At 37.5% G+C, this 19,278-nt stretch overlaps 1 protein-coding gene across 6 annotated transcripts in view; it reads left to right on the top strand.

The window, feature by feature from the left end:
* The window catches only part of nptn (neuroplastin), a 40,662-nt gene that overhangs the window by 443 nt on the left and 20,941 nt on the right, over window positions 1–19,278 (top strand). For 4 of the 6 annotated variants that reach the window (XM_031897995.1, XM_012966684.3, XM_012966681.3 and 1 more), the window contains exons 2-4: window positions 12,905–13,252; window positions 18,045–18,231; window positions 19,020–19,117. In XM_031897995.1, the coding sequence (XP_031753855.1) occupies window positions 12,905–13,252; window positions 18,045–18,231; window positions 19,020–19,117 (633 nt within the window). The remainder of the gene's footprint in view (window positions 1–12,904; window positions 13,253–18,044; window positions 18,232–19,019; window positions 19,118–19,278) is intronic. The other 2 variants (XM_012966685.2, NM_001044493.1) reach the window with 1 other exon arrangement.

Below are 19,278 nucleotides of genomic sequence, written 5' to 3'. Positions count from 1 at the left end.
AATGAAACCTTCTAGTCCATGATTTTTTTTTCTAAACTGCACCTCTCTATTGCTCTGCCAAGGGGATGTCGGGAAGGTACAATTATGGAGTGCTGAAGGTTGCCTATCCTCTAGCTAAGGCGATATAAGCAAGGGGAGCAGTGACACTTCAATAGGGCGGCTGTTTGGCTGGCACAGTGTTGCAATCCAGCTAATGGGCAGGGAATATTACCCGCAGGTTTGGGGGTGGGGGTACAGACGGGGATAATGCTGGCAGATGTCAGTGTAGAGAGAGGAGGAATGTACTGGCCCCGTCCATCCATATTGTGTGTGTGAGACCCTGCTTGCTGAATCCTACGTTTATGTACGGGTTTCTTTTTCGTGTTTGATGGCTGTGCGTGTGCATCATTTCACATGTACTTTACAGCCCGACTACGACCTATTGTGGGAAATGTCAGAATGATTGCTATTCGGTGTTATCACTACGCAGTGGGGCGGCTGTGCTCGTAGTGTGCACTTATACGCATCTAAAGAACTATCCCCTTTTACTGCACTAATCCCAGCCTTGCTAGCTTTCTTATCTCTCTTCCCTTTTAGTAACATCCACATTAAGGGTCATTTTTAGCAACTGGGCCAGGTGGCAACCCTGTGTGCTTCCTACTTACACAGACTGAGCTATCTGTAACCATCTGCCTCCTGCTACTATTCTGGAAACATGCTCTATTTAATGGCTTTCATTGTTTGTTTGAGGCGAGCTCTGTTTGCTTTTGGTGTATTTAAATGTAACTGTGCAGTTTGATTAAAAAATGTGTGTGTTGTTTCTAATAATCCAAAATGCTTGTGCTCTGGGATTTTCTTAAGGGCCTTTTCTATTATTTGTGGTTTAAGACCACTAAGATACATCTTAACGTTAAACTCACACACAGATATATACATTTTGTAAAATTGAAGATAAAAATGTGGCACCAACACTTAAACAAAAAATGAGTGCATGATACATTTTGTAATCAGTTTTGTAATCAACATGGCTTTATTCTTAGGCTGAAGGTGCTGTTCCATTACAGAGAAAAACAAATTGCTCAAAATTAAGAATCATTTGGTCTAAAACAGTGGTTCTCAACCTTCCTAATGTGTTGACACTAATACAGTTCCTCATGTTGGGGTGACCCCCAACCATAAAATTATTCATAAGACCATCGGAAATATGTCTTTTCCTACGGTCTTAGGCGACCCCTGTGAAAGGGTCATTTGACCCCCAAAGGGGTCCAGACCCATAGGTTGAGAACTGCTGGTCCAACAGAATTCACATTCCTGTGTTTCAGAGCTTTTTTTGGATAATGGGGTTCTGAATAATTCCATACCTATATATATTTTATATGTATATACAATCAACTGCACAACCAGGATGTAGTATATGTATTTTTATTTAATTTTTCCTGTTATTTATGTGTTTGTGTATAAAGTAAGGTGTAGTAGCTGTATTTATGTGGCATATATTAAATAGATTTTCTGCAGAGGTCAGGCACATCTTGTATTATCAGACAGTTTATATGCAGAGAAGAGTTGTGCAGAGCATTTCAAATGTCAAGAACATTGGTTTCATTGGTAGGGTACCATCGTTGGTATAAATGATTTTGCTATTTTGCAATAGAAAGTTGATGTTCTCTATAATCATACAAAAAAAGTATGACTATTATTAACTGTCTTCAATTCCAGTCTGTGTGTGTGTGTGTGTGTGTGTGTGTGTGTGTGTGTATATGTATAATTCAAATTGATTTTGCTATCATTAACAAAACTATATTTTTTCACTCACTGTTGCTCTCTCTTCATGTCAATATTTTTCTAAATGTAAAATGAGTACTGAACTGCATTGCAGTTTAAGGATATGTACAGTGTAATGTAAGGGGTCAATAATTAATTTATAAATGGATGTCCTGGCTGTTTTATATAGTCATATTACAGAAAAATTCATACAACATGTTTCCACTTTTGTTGCAAAATAAAGGATAACATTGACATTTTGCATTCGTATTTTAGCACACCAGCATGTTATATTTGGCTTTGTGTGTTTGTTTAATGTAGGTCCCAAGCAACATGACTGAAATATTAATGTGTTTGAAAACTTGATGCTAACCAGTAATTATTTATGAAACCCATACTCCTTCTAGATATAGGATAAATGTGAAACCAAGACTCCCAGCTGAGAGCAAGTGTAAGTAGAGGGGCCATTAATTAGCATTTGTAATGGAAAAATAAATGTACGCAATTGGATATTACCAGAAACTGTTCTGTTAACCATTTATAGCTGTAAATATTGCCTTTATACACAAAACCTGGGGGACAGGGGGGTTCACACTCAATGGCAAACTAAAATATATAAGTACAACCAGGGGTGCTGCTGCCATGAGGCAAAAAGCTGATCCTGGAAAGTCTGATTTTTAAATAGGAATTTTGGCTCTGCTATTGCAGAGAGCTCTATTGCACTCTGCATTAGTGATGGGGGGCTCTTGGCAAAAAAACCTAAGTGTGCAGGGGCAAGGCAGAGGTGGCACTAGGGCCCAGAACACCCCTGAGTGCAAGTGATCTGACCAAATTAGCTACAAGCATACAAAAGAGAGGCAATTGATGTATGTATATTCCCTGGTGCCCTGTCTTGCTAGTAATTTTGTATCTATGCAAGTGCATGTATTTACAAAAACAGGGTTTTTTAGTTACAAAGTTATGATTATAAAATTGACAAGCCACCATATAACTTCAAGATAAACCCTTTATGGTAGTCCTAACTATTTGATGATAGTCTGATGATTTTGACTTGTCAGATGATAGTTGCATGAAAATGTGGGAGTCTGCTTTCCATGACAGTCAGTAAGGGTGATTTCTGTTCCTTTGGCTCATAATTTTTGAGTAACTTAAATGCCTTGCTTAAAGCACCTTAAGTTAATGTAACAAGTGTTTGTTTTTGGTTTTTTTTTACACTGAAAACACCATCTGTCAAAATGCTTCTCTCTGCCTCCCACTGTTCCATACAGTAATGTTCAGGCACTGTGTTTGCCTTAGGTTTCTATGGATTATGACCCATCCCTAAAATTAGAAAAAAAAAAAAAATCAGGAATGCTCTTGAAATTGTACATGGGGCTAGCCATATTCTTTGTTTCCCAGGTCCCAGGATGCCACAGTCATGTGACTTGTGCTCTGATAAACTTCAGTCACACTTTACTGCCGAGCTGCAAGTTGTGATATCAACCCCCAGGTACTCTGCTTCAGACCTACACCTTAGGGAGGTAGTCCACACCAGTAGAAATTTCAGCATGCATACCAGGCACTGCAAAAGAAAAGTACATTTTATTTCAATCAGGGCACACCCCAGCCTTACATATTTTATGCACACAACACTTAAAGGAACAGTAACACCAAAAAATGAAAGTGTGTAAAAGTAATTACAATATAATGTACTGTTGCCCCACATTGCTACAACTGGTGTGTTTGCCTCAGAAAGACTACTATAGTTTTTAAAAGTAAGCTGCTGTGTAGCCATGGGGGCAGCCATTCAAAGGAGAAAAGGCACAGGTTACTTAGCAGATAACAAATAAACCCCCATTATATGGGGCTTATCTACTAATTATCTGCTATGTAACCTGTGCCTTTTCTCCTTTTTTCCAGCTTGAATGGCTGCCCCCATGGCTACACAGCAGCTTATTCATATAGTAGCTTTTCTGTATCAAAAACACAATTTTTTTGCAGAGCAACAGCACATTATATTTTAATTACTTTAAAACACTTAATTTTTTTTGATGTTACTGTTCCTTTAATCATAGGGCAATTGAAAATGACAAACTCAGGGGAATATAAACCCATACCTCACCAATTTGTAGAGCTCACCCATAAACCAGTGAGGTAAAAGGAAGAGGAATAATAATAATAAAGCCAATAATACTGTCTAAAAATATATTTTAAAATATTGCAATCATTCATAGTAGCAAGATACACCACAATCACATTTTAGACCTATTGGCTGTCTAATTTTCAGTTAAAAATCAATTTTACTTCGGTCTTTCTAACACTACAGTCACATGTGGCACACCATCTGCTTCTCTCGCCTGCGTTTTGTAGGCAGGCAAAAAGAAGCAGATTTGTTCTCATTGGCAGCTTACTTTGCAGCTACACAGAGCAGAAGTAGACATGAAAAACAAAAAAGCGTGCATTTTAGGGTCAATCTCAACTTTGTTTAGCTACACTCAGGCCAACACTGGTCTTGTCGGTGCAGCTGCATGGGGCTGCTGATGAGAGTGGACAGTACACCATGCATTGCTGTGGCCTTAGCATTGTAAAAAGACTACCTTCTCTACACCACGCCATAATTCTCTCTAGATTAGTGGGTGCGTTTAGCAACCCGAGTTAAGAAGAACTGAGCATGCTCAGTAAGCCAAGAGCCAAAGTCAGTTCCCAAGATGAAATCCTAATTGATTAAGGGGATGCTGCAGCCTTATTAACATTTGAACAAAAGAAGTGGCAGGTATTTAAAGAATTAAGAGGCTGTTCACTGATTACATTTTTTTGTTGGGGTTTTACATGGCTTTTACTTTGTACACAATGTATAGGTAGGGAAAAACCTTTATATCTACTGTGACAAGGCAGTACATGAATTGCAACACTTAGAATGTATCTATTAACATATACTAAGTATGATAAACAATATGTAGGTCAGACTTCTGGGTTGTTAAAAGAATTAATCCATGAACACATTCTAGGTAAAAAAAACAAAAACAAAAAAAAAAACTTTTTATTAAATTTTTGTGATTTATCCTCATTATGCCATTTCTCTTGCCTCATTAGTTATTTGATGAATTCTACTTATTGGAGGGGTGAGGTTTTATATTCCTATTGTTTGTTGTTTATAGTTAGACTGGGGTCTGTCCTACATTTGTTTTAAATCAAAATTACTTTTTTTTTTTTTTTTACACCAGTCGTAGGGTCTGTGAGTACATGTTGAAATTTCTGTTAACATGTTATTAAAGAACAAGGAAAGGGTACTAAAGAGTTAATGCTCATCTAGAGTGGTGCCCTCATGTCTCCTCATATTTAACCTGTTTTTCTGATCTGGAGCCGCAAAAAACTGCTTAATCCTTTAATGGAAATATCCATAATTCTATGCTCCTGGACCAAGACCGGTGCATGCGCAGTATAAAGTATTTGTGAGGGCGCTTCCATAGAACAAACGGAGTGCTCATCCACAAAGATCCTGCAAAGCCCTCCCACCACTGAGAGAGCACCGATAGCAACCAACAAAGTTGCTATGGTGACACGTGTAACATGGAAGAGCCACTGATCACCTATTTTCAATGCAAGCTTGGTGTGCTGGTAATGTATCAACTCGTTACAGAGCATGAGAATCTCAAACATGCGCACATCTATGCAAAGGCTGGCGTTAAGCCATTTAGGTGCACAGCGCCTGTTGAATGATCCAAAATGGCGGCCGCAACAGTGGGAACAGATGAAAGTTCAAAGGCGCACTGTGGGAGAAGGGAGCATTATTTTTAAAAAATCAAGTTGGCGATCTGCTACAGGCAAGGGAGCTCTACAATATATTTAGGGCAGTAGTGGGAACCTTTCCTTGTTCGTTAAGCATAGTATAGTGAGAGATATTCAGTTTTGAAGTTGGGGCCCTAATCAATTTAATTATCAGGGCCCATTCACCAACAGGCACATAGCAGTAGTGGGCTAATAACACAGGCCTTCTTAGGAGAGCTTAGTGTGAGGTTTTGATAGCAGCCCAGTGTAAAATGATTCATGCTAACAAAAAAAAGTGTTAGAGGGATTTAGAAAATGTTATATTTTTAAAATTCTCTCTTTAAACATGAATTACCACATTGCAGTTGCAGAAATAACCCACTGCAAAGAGTCTCTTGCACAATTTATAAAGGTGCGTATTTTATTTTTTGACATGAAAATGGTGAAAAAAAGCTGTGGCATGTGCTGGTGCTTTTTATTCACCTTTTTATTTTTCAGTCTTAACACTTCCATTTAGTGTGGGTAAAATTATTACGCAGCTTTATAAATACACAGGATTTTACACCGTGTACCGTAGCATTAAGTTGACAAGTGTGTGGTGTACTTTTTTTATTTTTTTACATTTAAATACAACTTTGTAAACTTGCACACAACCTTTTTTCATTTCTGAGGTTACTGACCCTTTATAACAATTAACTCAGCAATTTGCTACAAAAACTTGCACTTTCTATATTGTTGTACAGTTAGATTTAGTCAATTATTTTTTCTCCCACCAGATTTGAGATATCAGTGTTGGTGCAGTCCCCTATTGCCCTCAGTGACAGGACTGCAATCTTCCTGTTGCATCCCAACAAATAGCTTGTGAGGTAACCTAAGTCTCTGGTTTAGATCAGTTCTTTATCCATGCAATAGAACTGCAGAATTACACCAACATTCCAATGGGGAATTAATCCCATCCTTTTTATTGGAAGTTATACAGTGCAAAAAGTGTGTGAATGCACAAAATTTTGGAGGGCCTTCCACCTCCAAAATAGCTCTCTGGTGAAGATCAGTGTTGTCCAGCTTCTTGCACTAGCCTGCTACCTTTCCTGCACCTGGAAGCATGGTCTCCACCCAGTTGCAAACCCATCAGGAGACTGCTGCTCAAATTGGTCCTCTCTATTGAATTTTTAAGCCAGACTGATCAATATCTGGCTGAGTTTTGCTTTGGCATTTAATATCAGCCCATTTATTTCCAGCTTTAAAATGCTAGGTGATTGCTTTCTGGGCTGAGCCAATGACATGTCTAGTTAATAGTTTACTTAGCAACCAGATAGCATTTCAAGTATTAAACAGTGTAGTAGTATGTATGAAAAAATTAAAATAAATAATCAAGACCAGTTGTGAATAGATAATGGAAAACATAAATACAGGTTAATCCTGTATGTGTTGCATGCAGTATGTATAAAGTTCATGAAATAATGGTTTCACCTCATATTTTAATTGCAGTCTGTTCTGGCTGCTGTCATGGCAACTTGTTCTCATAATCTTAAAAAAGGACTAATGAAGTAAGTTTATCATTTAGATCTTTATATTGCTAGTGTGCAGAGCTGCTGGCTTGCTTTAAAATAACAAGGGGAAGAAATGGTTATGCTCCTTAAGGGCAAAGACAAACTGGAAAAATACATTTTTGTGTTATTATTGGAGATCTTCTCTCCTGCAGGCCCATTAAAATCGATGTGTGTTGAACACTTTTACACACAGTGATTTTAATACATCCGGAAGCAAAGGTATTTTGGGGGTGCTTTGACTTGAGAAGGAATTTTCAGGGGGCAACAAAACACAATCTCTCTCTTTGCCCTAAAGTGCAGTGTCTTATAAATGTAAAATGATTTAGATGGGTTGAAATGTTTCTACTGCATGGCTTAGTTTTTAATTTTATGAATTATTTTTACTTTGTTTGCAAGCTATGTAATTTGCCTTCAGTGTAAAATCATTCAGTAAATTACCTCTCTGACTACTGTCAGAATGGCTGCTTTCCAAAAGTCAATAAATATATTGCCTAGTTCATTGGTTATATAAAGGGGTCAGCTAATATGTAGGTAAGGAATCCAGATTTATAGCAACAAATTCCTTTATTGTAATTGTTGCATCAGCAATAGCATCTTTGGAGGCTTGAGTGCTGGGCCAGTCTCAACAGCTAACTGGGATATCGTCATCCGATGGTGTGATGAGGTTGCAATACATACAGATGGTTGCATTTTTTCAGTACGAGCGGGCACTCTATAGTGTTTTATACAGTATTTTCTTTATTTAAAAGTAGTTTGCAAACCAGGCTGTAGGTGATGCATAGGAACTGTAGGAAAAGCAAGTATGTGGGGTATTCTGAAATCACTCTTCGGACCAACTATATGGGATGTGCTTCTTTTTAGTATTGAATGCTAGTACTGTCTCCTGTTTGCAAGGTATGATTTCTAGATTCAGAGCATATCTTGCCCTAGTGTAAGACTGTCTGTTTTAATAAGTGTTGCAGATGAGATAAATCTTCAGTACTGCGGGCGACAAATCTCCCAAAAATGCCATCCCACTGGCAAGAATGTAAATCGCTGGTGGGGTGACATACGCCTCACTTTGATTTCAGGCAACTTTAGAAAACTGAAGAGACGCGTATACCATCCCACTGGTGACTTGCATTCTTGCCGGTGGGATGGCATTTCGGAAAGATTAGTCGCCCACGGTAGCAAAGATTTATTGCGGGCGACTAATGTTCCCGTCTGCCACCTTCTTAAAGGTGGCCAAACACTGTACACCTACGGGTGGGCGATATCAGGCTAATTTGATCATTTGGCCCTGGGGCCAAAGACGTGACTAGCAGCAGTCATGTCTACAAAGATAGAAAATGCTGATCTTTTACTGATAACTATCTCTACGTGTGTCTAGAAGAGGCAGTTCTCAGTATTGTCTATGGCAGGGTATTTTCTGGCATTTAGTAGCTGCTACTAAGTAGCCCTTGTGGCACATGGGGAGATTAGCCTCCCTCGATAAATCTTCACTATTGCGGTCGACTAATCTCCCTGACCTGCCCAGTGGGATGGCATACGCATCACTTTGGTTTTCTGAAGTCGCCAGAAGTTTCCTTGTGAGGCAACTTCAGAAAACTGAAGCGACGCATATGCCATCCCACCGGCGATTTACATTCTTGCCGGTGGGATGGTTTGTCAGGGAGATTAGTCGCCTGCAATAGTGAAGATATATAGCAGCGACTTATCTCCCCGTGTGCCACTACCCTTAGGGGACACGTCCCTTATTTAGTCTTGCTAAATAATAAGCCTAGAAAAAACTTTATAATGTATGGACTGTCAAACATGTGACCTTCACTAGCCAGCAATTTCTGTTTTCAAACCTTCATTACTGCAAGGTTGAAGAACCATATGGTTGCTCACAATGCTGCCAGGCCCTATTTCAACATGTTACAGTCTATTGATTCGTTCCATAGTGTTTTATTGCCTTTTCCCTAGAGCACTGGTCGCACATACATCATTTTTTTTCTCCTATATCTCTAAGGAATCCATTTGCAGTTATTCACTGCAAGTATAGTCTTATGTTTGGAGCTAATGGCGGCTCCAAACCTAATTATGGCAAAAGATTTTAAAAGGTATAAATTTTTAAATAGGTTGTGTAAATACCAGTGAATTACAAAAAAAGCAAATCGGTTATGTAAAATGTCTTTCTGAATGGCATCATACTTGAGTGATGTTACCAATTGTTTGTCCAAATTTATTTCTGTGTAATGAGTCACTTTTTAGCCACCTGTTGTCATGCCCAATGTTTTGGTTTTTTTTTTTACTTAAAAAAACAAAATAAAACCATGGACAGTGCGCTAGTAAGTCCACTTCAATATGCAAACAGTTTTTGGACAGAAAAGTAATCTGCCCTGAGTTTCCTATTCAAGTTAATGGGGGCCATTATGGGAATTTTCCAGCCTGTTGAAAAGCAACCTGTGATATTAGTTTGCAATATGCACATTGTTTGCATTTTCATTGCATATCAATATTAATAGGGCAAAGCATAGCTCAGTGGTGAAGTGAAATGAAATCAAATGTTGGATTTTCGGATTATGCAGCATAAGCATATATTATAGATTTTACCCTTTTTAGTCCCCTTCCCCCTCATTTCAAGGACAAGCAAGGTGCCCACCCACTGTTGATCTGGCCCAGATTCAAAATTTTACAAGTGAAATACAGCACTAATTTGATTATCCTGCTGCTGCCAGGAATCTACCATATTTTAAGGTTTTTGTAAGATTTTTTTTCTGACCTGATTTTTCAGCAGTCCACAATGCTAAAAAAAAAATATATAAATGCACTTGAAATTGATCTCATAGCTTTGCTAGCACAGTCTTACAAAAAACTAAAAAGATCATAGATTCCTGGCAGCAGATGGAGGATCACATTAATGCTTCATTTTACTTTCTAAATTCTGAATCTGGGCCAGTACCTTGGTCTCTGTGGAATGTCAGTGTGCTTTGCTTGATTAGAATTTTTTGCCTATAAATACCCGCAGCCGGTATTTTACACTAATATTGAGTGCAGCAATTACTTCTATTTTTATTTATGCAGAAAAGTATCATAGTTGAGGGGCTCGCAGACCTACTGTCTAGGTTTCCCTCTAAATATAAAAAGAGTCAAAGATCCTGTGCACCCCCAAGTATTGTAGAGCACATTATGCATAGAAAGATATTGGAATTATGAAATACTAATGGGATGGTCAGAGCAGTAACATGACTGATGCTGTTGGACAGCTCAAATATACATGTATTGCATTGAATCCTTGTTTTATTTGAAAGGGGGAAAGGATCATTGTTGAGTTTCATACAAAATTGCTTATGTCCTTTAATATATTGATGTGTGCAAAAACAGGATTTTTTTTTATTTGGTCTGTCTTAATTATGCAATAACACACATTGCACCTTCAATTTATAATTAAAGGAATAGTCCTTTTTATTTTTCCTTCCTACATGAATAAGCAAGGGCTTTGTTCTTTTCACATGGTGGCTCACAATGGCAGTTATTTCTCATTCATAATTATAGTTTGTTGCATATAATTTTCTTTAAGTACAGCCACCTTAGTAGAAATGTTTTGGTATTTTTAAGTGAAAACTTCATTAAAGAACAGCTATAATTTTGAAATAGCAATTTTTTAAAAAGAGATCACTATATTTAATTTTACTTTTTATGTAACATTAATATGTTTTTTGAATATGTGACATTGTATTATTCCAAAGAAGCTCTACAATTTTCAGATCTAAAAGCTCTCCTTCTGACATGAAAGAGCTACATATGCAGGCAGGTCTTTAACTCCCATACTTGTTCCCCTTGAATGTTCATTGCCCGGTACTCTTGCAACACAGTGGAGTATAGTCTGTTATTTTTATAGCCCTAACAATGTAATATGTAAAAGGGCAGTATTTACTGATATATATATTTTCCGGATTCTTTAATAGGCCACTTATTATGATATAAACTATCTGATGGTTAAATATTCATTCTGGGGGTATAGTTTTCCTTTAATACTAAATAAAGGTGGTACAGTGTGAACTGACAAGCTTTGAGGAAGTTTGAGGGTTTACAGTAGCTGGAGGGCCATGGTTTTGGCGCATCAGGTGCACTTAGTTCTTACCGTATGGGCTGTGTCGAAAGAGGGAGGACTTAAAAGGTTAAACTAAAATGTTTGGATGTATGGTTCCACATCCCATGGCCAGTCTCATTCGCCATCCTTTTCTCTGCTATGCATTTTTATCAGCAGTGAACTTTCAGACCTTTGTGTATTTATGCTGTGCTTTTTATGCTCTTAATATGTGTGGGGGGAGGAGGGGGAGTTTTTTTGCAATCACTTTTTAGTTAACTGATATTCCTGTTGCTGATTTATAATAGCAAAATCATTAAAATTTTACTCCACATATACACAACGGCAAATATAACAATTTGGCAAAGCTGATACTTAAAACGGTTGCTGTAGCAACCTGGCATTTTGACAAGATGATCATCTTTCATGCAGCCCACAGAAAGTTGCTAAAAATACCCAATGGGAGACATAATAAACAGGTATGGAGGAGAACATAATGAGGCAAAGGGCATCCATTTCTGCTGCAGTACCTTTCATGCTTCTCGGTTAATAGTAACAAGCTGCATTTAAGGTGGTGTTTTTTTATCCCTTTGTTAGCAAATCGCTTTGTGAGTTGAAAGGCGTAAATTAATTATGCTAGTGTTTGTACCTGCTGCATAGTTTGTCTGTCTGAATATGTTTTCGCACACCACAGCTGCCCTTTACCAAATTTTTGCGTACTGTTCATGTCTCGTAGTTTTGCAGTTTGTGTAATTGCTGGTTTTGTTTGCAAAGGGATTTGTGTTCTGTCTAATGAATGTCTTGTACGATCACTCTCACTATGCCACCCACTCATTAGCTGATTACTGCTCGGCAATCAAGGTGTCAGTCTGTATGTGCATAGAAGATGAAGTCACAGAATGTATTAGGCACTTGTAGGAGATGCTGCATTGCAGCATGAGGAAAGTAGGAGAAATGTGTCAGGGGAGGGACTAAGATGTAGGCATCAGGATGTAGGTATGTATTTCAGAATAAAAATGCTGGACTAGTATAGTCCAAACCTGACACTAATACTAAAAGTCCTGTAGTACAGCTAAAAATTAGAGGCTTCGATGGATCTGTATTCTCAGAGAAATGACGCATATTAACTTATATAAAGGGCTAGTACAACCTAATATTTGTGCAACTAAATTATATTATGTGGACTTTTCAGCTGGCCACTTTCATATAATATATATATATATATATATATATATATATATATATATATATATATATAATAGCTTACAGAGATATTATAGACTACTACATTCCCCAGAATATATTTTCACATTCCCAAGAAGCCAAAGAAAACATATAAAGCACACCTTACCAATACAAAAACAATGTTATGAGCCTGATGTGCTACCTCCCATATCCAGTTAGCAGCTGATGCAGCATTAGTGTCCTTTCTGTGTCCTTGTAAAGGGCTATTTATGGAGGTTGGCACATCTTTCAGATCTTCACATTGCAGAACTCCTAAAGATGAATTTGTGCCCATAAACTAGATTTTATTTAAACAAAATATTTATACATTAACAGTGAATCCATTTTATTTACATTTTAAACAATTCCTAGATTGCAGTATTTTAAAGAGTTACTGTGCTTGATATTTGTTAACCTTTCAATTTCTTGCTAAAATAAAGCTCTAGGTATAATTGTTCTTTTATTTTATTAAATCTTTTCTGCTATCTGCATTCTTATTTGATTTTCTTTTTCTTCCTGCACCCCTATTCTTTTCTTTTTTTTTCCCTTTGGCTTGTAACTGCTTCTTTGCTGCCCCTACTAAACATAGCTGGGTTTGTCAAGTCACCTATGTCAGAAACTAAACTAACGGGTGATGCCTTTGAGCTATACTGTGAAGTGGTCGGATATCCTACCCCTGAGATCCAGTGGTGGTATGCTGAAGTGAATCGGGCTGAATCTTTCAAACAGCTGTGGGATGGTGCCAGGAAACGTCGGGTCACCATTGGCGCAGCGTATGGAGCAAATGGGGTGAGTGTGCTGAGAATAACACGGCTGACTCTGGAGGATTCTGGAACATATGAGTGCCGGGCAAGCAACGATCCTCGGCGCAACGACCTGAGACAAAATCCAGCCATGACATGGATCCGAGCCCAGGCCACCGTAAGCGTCCTTCTGAGTGAGTCCTTCATTCTCCAGTATCGTAGTGGAATTGTAGTAACTAGATGAGCTCTGGTGAACCTGTGTGTGCCCCATCTCCCTCACAATCCAAAACCTGAGATCCTTGATAAACCATCCTGTTGTCTTGTTATTTTGACCCTTCGGTTATTCCACCATGCGTAGGCTCTAGAAGCTTCCTTCCACTGCTTTATTCTTTGTCCAGGAAATACAGAAGTAGAGGGTTTGGCCAATAACACACAAGCTCCCTCTGTTTGTGTGTACATTTTCTGTCTTCTACAGGTTCCATTCTACCCTGGTTTAATTCCTAATGTTTGTATTTTTGTCTTGACGTTTTGTTGATCTGACTCGCTTCTGGATCTAACCCATTTCTTTTCATCTTGAGATGCAGTTCTACCCTGAGATTCTGCAGTGCTGTAATCAAGCATCAACTTCCCATGTCTTGTGTTTGTAAGTGAGCAGAGTCTTTGCAGTAGTCAGGCTGCTGTGTTTGTCATTGTAAAAATGGTTCAGCTTCCCTTTGTTAAACTGAGCTTTGTTCTTTGTTAGTTTTCAGATTTTGTCTTGCTAATTTGTAGCAATCTTAAATATTCTGCCTAAACCATTGGATAACAACTATAGTAAAAGGGGTTTTCGGATAACATTTTGACTTTTTATGATCATAGTATACATTTTCGGGAGTGTTGTTTGCAGAATCTGTTAAACTTCTGTATTGTGGACTTTGTTTCAAGGGTAAATATACTTGTACTAAACCTAATTACCTGCATTATATTCATGAGACTTTTTCAAGTAATCAACTTCTTTGTGGGATGCATAGCTATGTAGGTGCTTTGATACTGTAACTTAAAAACAACATATTGTGTTTGAAGAAGGTGAGTGGCACAAGAAGTCACAATATATTTGTTGGCAAGCTGTTAAGTTGCTGGCTTTTTGACAGTTTTCCAATTTTTTTTTAATTTCCCTAACTTTTTGTCAGTAAATTCATCAAAATGTTATTTTGCCATCTCTGCATTACACTGCCCCAGGCATGTGCTGTAGAGCACCCACCATCAAAAGCAAATGGCAAGAAATGACTTGTTCATACTGGCAGCAGGATGCATGTACACCTTTCACTACTGATGTATGTTAGTAACATGTTTTCTGCTGCAGCCCAAACCCTACTGGCCTGTTTAATAATTTATTTTTGTAGATTAATATTATTCCCTGGTAAAGCAGATAACATTTGGAATCTGAAACAGAAATAGCTGGATATAGCCTGACTTTTTAAAATCATTCTGTATTTAATTGTGTCTTCTAAATAAGACCAAGTTTAGTTCAGGTTAGAATTATCAAGAGCTTGATGTACCCTTTATGGGTTAGAAAACAAAATAAGACAAACCATTGATTAACATGGCTCGGAAACTATTGGAAATGGATATCTGATCAGAGTCAATGTACAGATTGTTACATCCCTACCGAAGAAATGCCTGTGTGTGGGGGGTTGTTACTTGACAGCAGAAGTGTGAGGGTTTTTTACATGTATACCTCCCTCAAAGAGATGGTGGGTAGCAAATAACATTATATTTTAAGATGGTTTATTATAATGGTCTGCTCCCAGAAAATTTTGCTGGAAGTGCTAACTTCTCTTGACGTTCACTTGAAGAGATTGTCACCTGCAAGAACTTTGGAATGAAGCAAAAGGAACACCGTGTAGAAGCATACAGTGAATTGTAAAGGCCATTTGACTCCTACATTGGAAGAATACTGATTTTCTCTCTACTTCAGTAAACGTAAAATATTCTTTCGTAATTGAAAAGAAGGCATTCACAAAGTGAAAATTTCTCCTGCTCACAACAGTAACACATTGTGGTTAAAATGAAGTCAAGCTTTGCTTTGAAACTTCAGAGCAGAATAATAATTCTGACGAATAGCCCATTGCTTTATCTAAGCTATTGGGTTTGAATAGGTAGAAAGTTAAAGTGGATTTTCTTGAACACTGACATGCCCATTGTAGCTTCAAAACCTTCATCTAAATTCTGCTATATATTTGTGTTTTGTGAAATTTGGCCCTCACAGCCTTTACTTGGTCATGCTTTTATTACAGGCGGTGGGTAAAGGTTAACCGACCACCAAAGATATCAATAAATAGACACTGCTTAATAAAAGTTTCTGAATTTTTATTAACTGCACTTATTGAGTACTTTACATTATTCATCCCACATTACTTGCTGGCCATGGTGAGGAAAGGGACTTTAGACTCATTTAGGCACACTTATTTAATTTCATGTGCTAAAATGCCAAAACCCCTTTATTTACCTTCTGTATCCTTCCCTTATGTATCGGGCTTTAGTGTTGCTGTGTCTGTTGTGCATTTATATGTTCATTCCAGCTGTGTGTAGTTTTTCACTGTGTTCCTTGATACATCTGTTTAGTGTTCGCCAAAGCCTAATTATCTTTTACAATTCTCTTACCTTCTCCGATTTTCATCATATAAGAACAAAAAATGAATAGGATTAGTGACTTGTTCATAACATTCATTAAAATATCTTCTAAAAGGTTTTGGAACCATCAGGGTGGAATTATCGAAGCTTTATTTTTATATTTTTTTTTTGTTTTCTTTTTTTGTGTGTCTGTCTTTTTTGTGTCGGGCAGCTTGATTGTAAGACACATGCAGACTTGCTGCCATGACTCATTCCAAGACTGACAATATGCCTAGAATCGTCAACAAAAAGCATGTATTAGTGTGTACTGCGTAACTATATTATATTAAAGGCACAGTACCTTGTAGGTTAGTGCTCACAAAGTTTCAAGTGCTAAAGATTTTGATATGGTAAAAGACGATTCTCTGCATTTTGTTAGCTGTCCATATCAGCAGACCATTGTGCAATCCTGCTGAATGTCTGGATTGCGTGCAGTTTGGCCACACAGGCTTAATATAATAGCTAAAAATAATCATATCAATGGGAAATGGTGAAGTGCGTCTCTTGTAACATCCTCTTGGTGTGGTGACTTCCTATGTGTATCTGTAGAGGCCATTGCTCAGTGACTGTTTCAGATCAAATGATGATCACAAGAGTGTGTAATTTACATTTTAATTCTGTTTGTTTTGTTAGGGCAGTATTACAGCATTTAGATTGCTTGACTACTAAAGATGCACATCTCATTGATTTTCATGGCATCTCAACAGGTTTTAAATGGCTTAATTAACGCATTTTTTTGCGTTCATTTTTTGTTGAATTGCGACTTTCTGCAATTTTGTGGCTGACCACAATTTTTGATTAAAAGGCCACCACATTTAGCTATGATGTAGTCTAGAAAGCGCATCTAGCCCTATGTAGAACATTTTAATTGTAATGGGATACATTAAAAAAAATGTTGGTTTAATACATAGTTATTGAACATGTTTTACTCAGCTGTTGTTGCTTCCTAAGATGATATAATGTTAGTATTACATTGGCAAGATGCCTTCACTCATTTCCCTATTCTTTATACTTATATCTTGCTGATTTTCCTATTGCCTTATACATTTCTCCCAATGTTGTATCCTTTCTTATTCTTGCTTGCTTTTTGTTCATGCCTTTGCAGAATTACATTTCTTTTTCTTCTCAACTCCAGTTCTTTGTTGCCACCACTAGAGAAATTTGCAGATATTTTGTGTAATGAAGAAAACACTGCAATCTCTGATGACACTTAAATGGAGGCAGTACTAACAGCAGTGTTGTGGTATACAGATTACAGTGTTGTTTTTCCTGTGACCATTCTCTTACAGCAGCTCTGGATGATGCTGACCTGGTACACAGATACCAGTCCTGTCAGCAGGTTCAGTATGTTTCAGCCATTAAAACCAATAACCTACTATAACCTGACTCTTGTGTTGTGCATTTTCTGTAACCTGCTTTTCCTTTTAGTAATTTTTTTCGTCTCCATACATAGATTTTAATTTATATCTAATTTATGTTTGAATATTTATATTTTAATTTGTATTAATTTTTCCTAACATAAGTATTAATGTACACTGTCTACCTTTTTAGAGCAGTGTTTGCTAGCATGAAGTGCTAAACAGTGAGGCTTACAAATCCTGTGGCATTCAATGTTTGATCAAACTTTGCAAATATTGATACATGTAAAAGATCTTAGACCCATATCACATAGTGTGTTTTTCCTGCCTGTGTAAAAATGCGAATGAAGATCTACCTGATGCTGTGTGACACAAGCCTTTATAGCCTTTATTTATGCTAGCACAATAACCTAAAACAAAAATTATAATCAACTGACAGATTTTCAAAAACTTACCTTCAGGAGTGCACGTGTGTGTTGGTGAGGTTAAGTGAACAGATATTAAGGGACACTTCTACAGATTCCATATGGGCATATGAGGAAACTTCAGGCAGCTTTGTAAAACCGAGGCGAGGCATATGCTATCCCACAGGCAATTTGCGTTCTTGCCGGATAGAAGGCATTTTGAGGAGATTAGTCACCTACAGTAGAGAATTTTTATTCAGGGCAACTAATCTTCCCATGTGCCGGTGCCCTAAAGGTTAGTGGGAATTTTCATTTTTTGGAGACATTTTGTAAGTGATGGAGCTGTAATGGCCCTCTTAATTTTATGCTTCTTCTAATAAACTACTCAATCTTATCATTACGGAAAGAGATTTTAGGAAATTGGCACAATCGGGTGCATTCCATCAGTGAGTTAGGCTGAATGGTGGAGAACTCCCAGTTCAAAAAATCACCATTTGCAGGGTGCCGAGTATTGAAAGGGGGCGATGTTAACAACTGTATATATAGGTTCTTTTTTTTTTTTTCTTTTCCAGAGCCCAAGATCAGTGCCACTGAGGAAATAACCATAAAGAAAGATACCACACCAACACCTATTTTCTTGCAGTGTAACCTCACTGTAACTTCGAGCCAAGGTGAACTAGAAAGTGTCTACTGGACAAAAAATGGCTTGGAGGTTCAAGACACGCGCAAAAACTCTCCTGAATTTGTCATGGAGCTGAAGTAAGAGGGTTTTGGGTATATGGACATGCTATAAACAACTGAGGTCCCTCCCATTTGTTGAGAAATATGGTTTTGTAGCTACTGTGTCTAACAGCAGACAAAGGCCAAGGTCCATCAGGCAGATGACTGCCACTGTTCTATGCCAGAGAGTTTCCCCTTGTGCCGTTAGTCATAAAGTAAATTAGGTTGGAGAAGGTACTAAATAATTCTTTAGTCAATAGTTAACCTGAGACAAAGGTGGCAGTAGGGGAATGGGCAAAATAGTAAGGGTAAAAACGAAACACAGCTGCATTAGATATCTAAAATTAATAAAAAAATGTTTTGTTGCGAATAAAAATAAGTAGACATATTTTCAATACAAGCATTATTTATTTTATTAAAGGAAAAGTAACAACAAAATATGAAAGTATTTTAAAGTAAGTAAAATATTATGTACTGTTCCCTGCACTGGTAAGGCCTGTTTATAAACACAGGCCTGCCCCCTTGCCTACACAGCATCTTATTTGTATAAACTATAGGAGCATTTTACCAGTGCAGGGTAACAGTACATTATATTATAATTGCTTTTGAAATACTTTGTGTTACTGGTCATTTAAAGGGAAAGTTTACCTTCAAATGAAATTTTAGTATGCCAATATTAAAAAAAAAATAACACAAAAGACTAATTACATGTTGTCATAGAATACTACTATCTACATCATACAGGTGCCTTTAGATTGATTAGATTTCTCCTTAATCCTGGTCACATCACACCTTCTTGCTAACATAAAATCTCTGTTTTCTCAAAGGATCGCAAAGCCAAAGGCAGATGACTCTGGAGAATATATGTGTGTGTTCACCTTCAAAAACAATTCCCCACCAGCCAATGCTACTATTGAAGTGAAAGGTATACTAACATAAATCAGAGACTATATTATGTTGCTCAAAATAATAAATGCTTGGGGACAGCCATAATGTTGTCCCATATCCTGCCAAAAAGCTGCCAAGGTTAGGAGAGGTTGAGATGGCAGCTAGTGTTGGCCATGTATATCGAGCGTAAGTAAACAG

Source organism: Xenopus tropicalis, chromosome 3 (assembly GCF_000004195.4).
Source record: "Xenopus tropicalis strain Nigerian chromosome 3, UCB_Xtro_10.0, whole genome shotgun sequence".
Taxonomy (NCBI): domain Eukaryota; kingdom Metazoa; phylum Chordata; class Amphibia; order Anura; family Pipidae; genus Xenopus; species Xenopus tropicalis.
Note: the sequence above shows the minus strand (reverse complement) of the source record. Positions and strands in the feature narration are given on the sequence as shown.